This window comes from Paracoccidioides brasiliensis, assembly GCF_000150735.1.
Source record: "Paracoccidioides brasiliensis Pb18 unplaced genomic scaffold supercont2.11, whole genome shotgun sequence".
Lineage (NCBI taxonomy): Eukaryota > Fungi > Ascomycota > Eurotiomycetes > Onygenales > Ajellomycetaceae > Paracoccidioides > Paracoccidioides brasiliensis.
The window spans coordinates 638,329-649,014 of NW_011371368.1; the positions used below are offsets into that span (position 1 = coordinate 638,329).

At 47.0% G+C, this 10,686-nt stretch overlaps 3 protein-coding genes across 3 annotated transcripts in view; 1 reads left to right on the forward strand and 2 right to left on the reverse strand.

Moving 5' to 3' along the window:
- Positions 1 to 756: 756 nt before the first annotated feature.
- Positions 757 to 1,886, reverse strand: PADG_07444 (Rag GTPase GTR1; the record flags this gene model as incomplete). The annotated part of the gene is made up of 2 exons (XM_010764550.1): positions 757 to 1,594; positions 1,693 to 1,886. The coding sequence occupies 2 exons, from the start codon at positions 1,884 to 1,886 to the stop codon at positions 757 to 759; spliced, it is 1,032 nt and encodes a 343-aa protein (XP_010762852.1).
- Positions 1,887 to 2,847: 961 nt separating this feature from the next.
- Positions 2,848 to 4,556, reverse strand: PADG_07445 (uncharacterized protein; the record flags this gene model as incomplete). The annotated part of the gene is made up of 4 exons (XM_010764436.1): positions 2,848 to 2,931; positions 2,989 to 3,581; positions 3,651 to 4,140; positions 4,212 to 4,556. 4 exons carry the CDS (start codon positions 4,554 to 4,556, stop codon positions 2,848 to 2,850), a joined length of 1,512 nt encoding a protein of 503 aa, XP_010762738.1.
- Positions 4,557 to 8,178: 3,622 nt separating this feature from the next.
- The window catches only part of PADG_12301 (uncharacterized protein), a gene marked incomplete at both ends in the record, with an annotated part of 3,751 nt that continues 1,243 nt past the window's right edge, over positions 8,179 to 10,686 (forward strand). The window contains one exon of the mRNA XM_010764638.1: positions 8,179 to 10,666. Within this exon, the coding sequence (XP_010762940.1) occupies positions 8,179 to 10,666 (2,488 nt within the window). The remainder of the gene's footprint in view (positions 10,667 to 10,686) is intronic.

The following is a 10,686-nucleotide window of genomic DNA, read 5'->3' on the forward strand; positions in this document are numbered from 1 at the left end:
ACGAATATCACCGCTCGCCGTCTGCGGTAACATGGCCGTCAATCGTTGGCAGGGCCTCTAAGAAGAGCAGCTTGGACTCAGGAGGATAGTGCCTAGGGATGGGCGCGAAGTCTGCCATTTCCATCAAGGTAAGTATTCGTTTGATGGACAACGGATAACATTTGATTTATGGAGTGCTGAATCAGCCACTCTTTGTCGACTCTGCTAGGGAGCCTATGGTATGGTTGAATGTGGGCGTTCTGGCTCGATCGAGTTTATCCACTTTGAATCATATAGACAACTGGCAAAGGCAATCGGAGAAACAACAGGCCCAAAAAAAAAGAAGAGGAAAAAAGCGCTCGGGAGCCATGTATAAGGAATATCTATAACATTTGTCTGTTATCGGGCCTAGTTCGCAACTCCGGCCAACTGAATACGCAGGGCAGAATGATCCCAAAAAAGGAGCGGGGCGCGAGAGTTTTATAAGAAACATGTTTATCCCTCCAAATTCATTTAAAAGGAACAAGGACACGGGAATTTCCATAAAAGTGTGTTGTACATACCAAACCCTTTAATCGGTCCACACAATCGGGTCTCAATTTTTGCTTGTGAAGAATCCCCTTCGTCAGATATTAATATATATGCAAATGTGAATGAAAACAAAAAATAAATAAATAAAGGGTATCTTTTTATACATGGGAATTGCGTTGGATCAAATGCCAACCACCACCACCACCGAAATTTTGAAACCAAAAGAAGTGAAATGGATAAATAACCCTATGGCGTCTCGGGTGGCCCAGTAACATAACCATTTGAAATACTTCCGCGAGGGGCGGGGTCAGCGTAGGAAAGCGGGAACCAGTCACCGCCGTTTGATGCTGACGCCTTGCGGAAACCTTCACGGGCAAGCATCGTGTTGAGAACAGCACAGTTATATGCCGCTTCGCCAGGTGGGACCACGATAAATATATATGTATTGTCGGTGAATCGGCCGAGGAAGACATTGAATTGTAGTGTCTTGATGTGCATAACTAGAAATCCCGCGGAGGCTGGAGTGGTGTGGGTATTGCGAGCAGCACAATGCTTGAACGACTTCATAATATTGGAGAGACGCTCGTGACGGTCAAATATGGGGTTCAAGCGGCCGATTTCCGACGCTACAGATGTGACGGTAAGGAACGTTGAGCGTTCAAATAGAATGACCTCCTCCGCCTCGATCCTTTGGGCAAAAGCCTGCAGGAACCGCTCAATGACTGAAAGGTTTGGAATAAGCTTGTGGACGATTCCTGCCCACGCCTTATACAAGGATTGGTCCCATATACTGCTACCAAATGTAGTTATTGCAAAGGACTCTGATCTTGCACGGATGAGAGAGGAGCGCTCCTCGTATATTCGCTGTCGATGCTCTGTCTGGATCAAATCGAGTTTATGGATGAGGCAGAAGACAAATGCATTTGGGCTGAACTCTTGGAGGGCGGTTATGATGGCAAAATAGGTATCGAGGTCACGTTCGACTTCGCGGGATTCAATATCAAAGACATAGATGAGTACAGCAACGTCGGAAAATATGTTCTCTCTTTGCGACGCAAGATACGTTTCCATGAATGCATCCTGCCTAGCAACTTGGAATAAACCTCCCGTTAAAAATTAAATAAACTCTCAATAGATCCTCTCAGAAGAAAACTAGACATAATTCATGGATTGCAAACTCACCCCCCACAATCCCAGAGATTCAAAGTCAGATTGCCCATGAATTTGACATGGCTATGCTCCACGTCGATGGTGGCTCCGAGACGCCGGACATCCTTCGCGACATAGTTGCTGAATATTATCGAGCGCATGGACGACTTCCCCGACCCGCTCTTGCCCATAAGCAGAACCTTGCGTTTCTTCTTCCGCATATCCATTGTGGCTGTTTTGATATAGCGATATAACCCGTGGCGCCTCAGTTATTATATTATTGCCAGTGGACAGAGATGTGCTTGTTATCAAAGTTGTCCTGGGCGTATAAGAAGAATCTAATAAAGATATTGCGCTTCTTTGTTCCTGGCCTCAAATCTAGCCCAACAGCCAAACCATAGCCAAGGTATGGGAGTTGCACAGTCAATTATTCGTCTCTGTACCTCGACTGTGATATATTGGTTATTTATCTTGGATGTTGGGTAAATTCGACAGTGGACGAAGGCTGCCATTATATCACGTGACCAGGCAATAGTTGCAGTTGCAAGGTCGGACATTCTCTCTTATCTATATTCATCAATTGTTGAAGAGTATTATAATCCATCTACAATAATCAAGCACGTTCTCATATATATTCGAATCCCATTTACCAGCTGGCCACTTTCATAGAATCTGTTCCGCATCGCAAGCTCATCTTGCAGGGAGTCTCATCAAACACCGTTCATAATACATATGATATCCACGGTCGTCAAACATGCTTTTATTTCCAACAAAACCTGTTGTGAACCATTTAAGCTTAAATAACTGATTCGATTGGGTGAGATGCGAATATCCGTCTATCAAATTAAATGCAATTGGTCACATTTGTTTCTCTGCACTATTTAAAATATATAGATTCACCCCACTAATGGAATGTCTGCTAAATAAAGAAATGGCCCTCTTCTCCGACATCTTTGTTAACTCCAAATGTAATTATAAAAATTTGTGGGAATCAAAGCGTTGATGAGAATATCCAATGAAATGGGAAAGAATTGTGGTGCAAAGTTGACACTATGGTCCAAAAACTCTCGCCGACGGGGTCCGAATGAGAAAGGTATCATTATCATCAAATGAGGTAAGTTCCAATGTCAAATCGATGAACACAAAAAAAAAAAAAAGTGTGAATTGAGACGGTTCGAAGTTGAAAAGTTAAAACACCGTCCCATCAGAAAGAATCATAATGGGCGGTTCCTTGGTGTTGGGGCGAGACACCTCCGCAATCTCACGTCCTCCCTAAAGATATGTTAGCTATTTATCGTGGGACACATAAATAAAAAGGACGCAACTGACCTTCCAAGTCCCTGCTTCGAGCATCTGGGCCAGAGATATACGCTCCCCATGACCTAGGCTCAGCAGATTGTTCACCTCCTCGAGCAGTTCATCGAGGAATGCGACTGTGAGAGCCCTCCATTCCACCACCACATCATCATCTGCGGTGAACAGAGGAACAACCTCCACATTCGGCTGGCCTTTGATCGTTGCATTGGCCCTGTACGCCTGCAGCCCCCGCTCAGCATCCTTAGGTTTGAGATTTAAGAGGCCCATATCAATAAGGAGACCTCCGTTCCGGTATTCTGGCAAACCAGTCAGAAGTTCGGTTCCGGAAAATTGTATGTTCATTACTTTCGTCATCGGTGCCATGAGAGAGTAGCAAAGCCATTGAGTTAGTTTGTGGAACGGAGCAATACTCTCCCACGGCTTCGCGGGGGGCGATGTAGGTAGAGCGGAACAGCGCCAGGCATCTCCGAGAGACACGCCTTCAATCTGGGTGCGGGACGGGGGCCAAATAGATGACAAGCCGTCCATTAGGACGGACCAGAGTGTGGGAATAGAAATGATAGGTACGGATGAGGCGAGAGTTGTGGGGTGAGAGAGGAGATAGTCTGCACACGATAAAAAAATTAGTACATTAAAACAACGAATTTCGTGAAAGACGGAGTTGGATGCCGTACCAAGCATATTTCCTGGTCGCGCATCGACACCGAAAAGCTCTTGGTCGTTTAACGCTTCCGACAGCCTTATCAACAATCCTGCCCGGCCTTCCAGTCCAGCTAATGGATTGTGCTCAGAGTGTTGCATGCCCTTTGCAAGTAGCTCCACGGTGATCTTTCTCAAACCTGCGCCGTCCACTTGGCATGGCTCCGTGGGATCGCTACTGAACAGTCCGGCTTTAAACATCTCCAAGCTTGCCACCGCAAGACCTTCGCTTCTCCTGTAAATTTTCCCCGATTCTTTGGACTTATATGACCACTTATTCCCGGACCCGGCGTCCAACAAGACTGAAATAAGAAAGAGGTCGATTAGTCGCCTTGTCCGTTCAAACGCGTCAATGGTACTGGGCCATGACTGGAGGAGCTGGTTGATGCGAGGTCTCCCGCCAACGTCGAAATGCTGCCACCGGCCATGGGCAGGTATGCTATGGTAATCGGGGGCGTAATCTCTCTAGAGATTTCGTAAATATATCAACATGAATCCCATTATGAGAGAGTAGAAAAGAGGGCAATCCCAGATACCTTGATAATGGACACAACATACGAAGCCGTCTCCGAAAATTTACCAAAGTCAACGTCGAAATGGTTGAGTTGATTCCTCTTCGCCTTGTCCATAACAAGTTTCGACCTCTGGCGAACGGCATGGATACTTCGCAGATAAGCTGCTGGGTCAAGGTTTGGGTCGGGCGGCGGGGCGATTGGGACCTTTGGGATTGGCACAGATACGCCATTTCCCGTCTTCATGGATATGGGGACTTTCAGCGATGCGTTTGATGTTCTTGCACTGCTGGTAGATACAAACGACTCACGGTCATCTTTGTCATTGCCTGTTGACGTCTTCGAATCCTTGCGCTTAAACAAACCCATGCCGATGGTAACTTGCCGGGGACGTTCCAGAATGCTTGTAGATCGAAGAGAAAGTTAAAGAGTCTCTCTGAGTCTGGCCCCCTTTCAATTCCAAACAGAATGAATCTGAGGCCGGCAAAAAATCTGGAGGTTGAGTGGTGGTGGGAGTAAATAAGGGGGTATGGCAGAAACGGGAGATGAGTCGGCACAGACAGAGATTGGTGGGAAGAGAGGGTTGGGAGGGGAACGGCTTGTGAAAGAATGGGCAGCTTTTTCCAAGCACCACCGCTAACTCCCCTGGGGGTCTGAGACTGATTATACCTAAATACAGGCTCCAGCCAGGGTTACTAGTTTTCGAAAACTACAACCAGCTACCAGAGAAATCAAAATATTGCATGGACCTGTCAGCCCCGAGGGAAATCCGTGACAGGGCGACGCTGGTGTAAACCTTCAGCTGCTTGGAAAGCATAGTTATGGGTGGCTGGAATTGAGAATCTAATGGAGATAGCTTACAGTATCTGTGCAACTGGTCACCGTCCTCGCTACAATGCGTTGGAACTTGAAGGCGTAGGAGTCATGCAAGCTCTCAAAGAATACAATGCGGAGGGAGCTTATGAACAACTACCTGGCTTACGATGCATGCTGTCAGTTTGGCTCTGCTCATCTAATTTGCTGCTGTTAGGTTTGACTTTGTGTGTACCGAGTTTTGCAGGTTTACCCTTCAACTTTGGGTACAGAAAATCTGTTTTTCTGTGGAGAGGTCTGATACGAGTTGGTCCAGCCAGGCTTTCAGACGGAACGGATGACCCGAAACACCGAGGAAACGCTTGAAATCTGGGATCCAGAACCAATTCTTTCAGGCTTTTGGCCTTTCCCAGAGACAACTGGTTTGGTTTGGTGGAGCATTGTTGAGTTTTGAGCTACTATTGTAGTGGCTTTGAGGAGAATGAAGTAGTTAGCAGGCAAACCCTTGGCTCCGATGGCTTCTTTGATTGTGGATGAAGGACAAAATCCAAGATTCCACTCCGTTTTTCAAGCGACGAATGATGGATCGTAACTAGTAGTGACAGAATAACGCCCATTATGGAGGGAATTCTCGAGGTAATCGCCACATATGATCGTTAGACAGTTGTGCAATCACAGCCTGGATACACAATTTCCTAGAATTGGTAGTTTGTCTACTATCTATTATTCCAAGGTTCTCACTTGAGCTCCAAGAAGAATCACGTTTGCGGGAAAAGATTCAAGATAATGGTGAGAATCTTCGTCGTCCACATGCAAGCCCCATAAAGGACCCTAGGAAACTATTATTTGCTAGCCCGTGCTGAAGGGAAACCCTCTCAGAGACCTCAGAGACCCTCAGAGAATAGCTTGGAAATGCCAGCAAAGATACTACTATCTGCAAGGAACATGCCAAACAGCAAGGGGTTTCTCAATAACCTGGCAAGAATTCTTCCCCAGGAGAAATTTCAAAACACTTCGGAAGTTTATCATTGCAAGAGAGCGAGCTCTTTTTATGCAGGGATGGGCCTAACTGTGTTCAAGAAGAAAGATTGCTAGAACATTTTTTGGAACATTCTTATTTCTATTCCGAGCTTGTTTTTTTTTTATGTGGGAGTCTGTGCTGTTACAACCAAGATTTAGTCCTGAGGTTCCTACCGTTACATAATAAAAACAGTTAGTTACTAATAAAACTATATGGACTCGAATAATTAATTCTCTTGCCGATCTGCAACCTGCATTATGGTTTTCATCACATATGCCTATTGGATTCAAGACGAAATCCTGCCATGAGAGAGTAAAGTCCTCCCCCGGAATTTGACCGTGTACTATCGGAGTTAACACCGGTCTCTTCTGTCAATGGCAGGATAAAATACCGTTCCTCCTCAGGACCTCAGCCGCGTATCGAGGGCGACGGGAGCTTTCATGTCGTCCCGAAACTGGCAATGCGACCTGGAAGTGGTACAGGATTTAGTGCTGATGGCTGATTAGTCTATCCTCATCAAAAACTGAGGACGGTGTACCCCATATGTATACACTAGCCCAACTAAAGGCTGGATATTCCGTTCATTCTTTGCTCCTTTATTTCCACTTTAAAATCGGCCCAAGGGACACTTGAGGAGGTTCGAGTAATTGGATAGCTTTGCCTTGCCAAATCGCACATAAACCACGCAATCGGCCCAAGATGGTTATGCTACTGACACTTGAAAAAAAAAAAAAAAAAAAAAAAAAAAAAAACCGAATTCTCTCAACCCCATCTTGTGTCAATTGTGACTATTAATCTCGTTAAAATTAATGTTTTGAGAATGTAGTTTAGTTGCTGTGAAGGGGAAAGTTACTACAAACTAACTTAACTAGGCGCGTTGGCGGGCCCTTTCCGCAGCGGCTCGAGACATGCTTGTCAACCAACCGGCATGCTGCCCAGGACCATGGAGCTGGGGGCACTTTGTGGGTTATCAGTCTTGGTGCCAAAGCGCGAAGGATCTTTACACAGGCCCATCTAAGACTCTGGATCCTGCCAAAATCAAAACTTGATTTTGTTGCTTCTTGCGTCCGATTTCCCGGCTGTTGGTGTTTACTGTAGAGGTTCTGGGTTGCTCGATTCATACTGCATTCCCAGGACGCTGGAATGCGGGGACAAGACAAAAAAAAAAAAAAAAAAGCCAATCCACGGGTGCCATTGTTGAATTGCCCATCAGGATTCTATGCTGATTGTTTATCATTGGCTGCTGCTAAGGCTTTCTTTTGGGAACCCTTGGTGATTAAAGGCTAGTGTCAGCTGGACCCTACCTAAGGTGTGACTTTAGGTTCCCCGCCTTTTTTCATAATCATTGAAAAATGAAAGTATTCGCGCCCCTTGAGATATCCTCCTATTATCTGGGAGATAGAAACCTTATGCTTATCTCTGCCTTTTTGCACATGGTTTATTATGCATCAATGGAAGCGTGCCAAGGCTGAAGAACCTCTATACAACTTCCCTGTGCTGATGGTCGCATTTGGGCCAGGCTTCGAAATTTTTCAAGGATGAACCTTGATGTCATTCTTTGCTCTATCAAAATTAAATCCCAAGACCTAAACTTCGTAGTTCTGAGATATCTCGTGGAATAATAGTGAATCATATCGAATGGCATAGTGTTGATCCTATTGGCGTTCAAACATCCATTCTCATCCCGAGGTTTGTCTCGGCCAAAATAACCAAATCTACACATGATACGGATATCGGAATTTCAATTTTCCAGAAATGATCACATGACTATGAGTAAGGCAGCTGCGCTAAACCCAAACAAGACGCCGTCTCAATTCAGCTCTGCTACTACAATTTATTATGAACCACATTGCCCTGTTCAAGCTAGGATGATCCTGATAGACGTGGGCAGTGAAGATTGATGGTAAGCGCACATGTCATGAAGAAACAGATCTGTTGTTGGTGACTGTGGGGCAACTTCAGTGTATGTGTTGCAAACCACCTGTCACTAGCAGCTTCTGAAAATTACTCCAGAATAGTGAGCTTGCCAAACAATGCCATGCGTGCTGACAGTTGGAAGAAGTGACTTAAAGAACTCTAACATTCCGTATGATCGCTGTGTATCCTGCTGACAGTGTTAATCTTGTGGAGTCAATATAGTGCCAGTCAGAACACCTTATGGATGACTTGTCAGGGCTCAGCTGGACTCCAGCTTCAGGGCGCGAGGCGACGAGGCCACCCCCCATGAACCCCACGTCTGCATTTTCCCAGCTACGGCCTACCCCTCCTGTATCAGGGAGGTCTTCTCCTTACTTGTCCGCTGGGCCTCCGGTGCGCTCGAAGGTGTCCTCGACAGCACCCACCCCCGCAGATGACAGCTTCGCAAACCTAGTGTCATTCAAATCTGCTTCATCCGCTAAAAGCCTTTCCCTCCTTGAACAACAAAAGCATTTGGCGGAACAGAAAACACGGCAGGAAGCAGAAAGAAAGGCTCAACTAGAAGCTCAATATGGAGGGAACAACGCGCAATTCTGGGACAGTTTGGCCAAACCTCAGACATCTAAATCTTCCGCAACTCCAGATCAATTAATGGAACAAAGTCAAACTACGACTGATGAAGATGATCTTTTGGCTGCTTTCAATTCGTCGGCCCCGGTCGATGCATCTACAAATTTCCCTGTGCCCGGTTCTGGCAGATCTTCAAATAATACACCAGTCCTAGAGCTTGGACAGGATGTTAAGTGGCCTATGAATAACCCTTCCATAATATCTGATGATGACGATGACCCATTCGGTTTGCGCGAACTTAATTCAAAGGATATGCCTCAGCCAACTTCTCCCATAACCGACGATGAAGATGTTCTAGGCGTATTGGGCAGACCTGCCGCTGAGTCTGCGTCGAAGTCGGATGTCGAAATTTCTGTCATCAAGGAACCCTCTAGGAGCCCGTCTCCCGCCGTTTCCGCCACAGATAGGCACATTGCTGAATTGGTGGATATGGGGTTCTCTGCGGATAAGGCCCGAGAGGCCCTTGAGGTGACGGAGTCGGGGACTGATGTTCGGGCAGCAGTTGGTTGGCTTCTAAATCAAGCTCATGAGGAGGCAAAGCAAAAGGCGAGGAGCAGAGATAGGGGATTTGGCAAGGATGAACTAGGCGATAGGAGCCGTGAACGTGAACGGCTTTCCGACAGTAGACGCCCCGAACAGCGGAACAACAGTGTCCCTGCATGGATGCAAAACGAGGAACTATCTCGTTCTGCAACCAGCCGTGTAGATAATAGAAGCCCAGCCTCTATTGACAAAGATGCGGCGGCATTGGCAGCTGAATTTGGTAATAACCTTTTCAAATCCGCTAATTCCCTTTGGAAGTCCGGGACGAAAAAGGTGCAGCAAGTAGTGCAAGAATTTAATTCACCGGCTGATTTAGGTCAGCCGCGTTGGATGCGAGAATCCTCAACTACCTCGGAAAAGGCACGTTCTCAATCCCGGGGAAATTCCCCTCCAAATCCAAAAAACTTTACAGATGAAGCGATGCTGCTTGAATTAGGGGGACGACCCAGCAAATCATCCAGAAGAAGGGAAGATATGTCCAAAGCACAAATTCCCCGAAGCCGATCTCCACAACCTGCTTTTCAAATGGATATGCGATCACAAAGTAGAGAAGAGCCTCGAGATCGACTCTCTCGTGTGCACGCTGAGGAACAGGCCGCACAAGCATATATTAGCCCTGCGAGGAGAAGTAAAGCAGCTGCAACTCCTCCCGCTTCCGAATCCCAGCCTGATTTGTTTGAACAGCTCAGCCCAGTGCGCCAGCCAACACGGCCCGCAACAACATCCCCCTTACCCCAGGCCAGCCAAAGCCTACCATCCAAACACCTGCCTGTGCGTCCAAAGGCTCCGCTACGGGAAATCCCCCAGGTTTCAGCTGTAGCTCTTGCGTCCTCACACAGTCATCGTCAGAAGGGTTCAGAAGCCTTTAGGAGAGGTGATTATGCTGCTGCCCATGCATCATATTCTTCCGCCATTTCTGAGCTTCCAGAAAACCACCCCATTATGGTTATTCTTCTCTGTAACCGTGCCCTGACAGGGCTTAAAGTTGGTGAGCCAAAATCAGCAATCAGAGATGCGGATACAGCCATCTCAATCATTGGCCCGTCCAAAGGCGAGTCAGAAAAAATCGATCTAGGGAACGGAGAACCAAGCAAAGACATGAGGGAAGTCTTTGGCAAATCGTTAATGAGGAAAGCTGAGGCATTAGAGCAGCTTGAACGGTGGGCGGAAGCTGCGCAGGTCTGGCGAGATGCAGTTGAAGCAGGCCATGGTGGTAGCACCAGCATCCAGGGACGAAACAGGTGTGAAAAGGCGGCTGGTATATCTCAGCCAACCTCACGAACATCAACTCCGGCGACTTCTACTCGCCCACGACCACTCGAGAAGCCGGCGACTCCCTCAACTAGACCCACGCCCACGAACACACATACTGCCAAGCCAACTGAGGCAGTTAGTCGCCTCCGTGCAGCCAACGAGGCAGCAGACCGAGCTGATAATGAGAAATTCGCCCTCGCGGATTCTGTAGAGGCACGCATAGCAACGTGGAAGGGAGGGAAACAGGATAACCTGCGGGCTCTTTTAGCAAGCCTGGATACCGTTCTATGGCCAGAGGCCAGTTGGAAGAAGATCAGCATG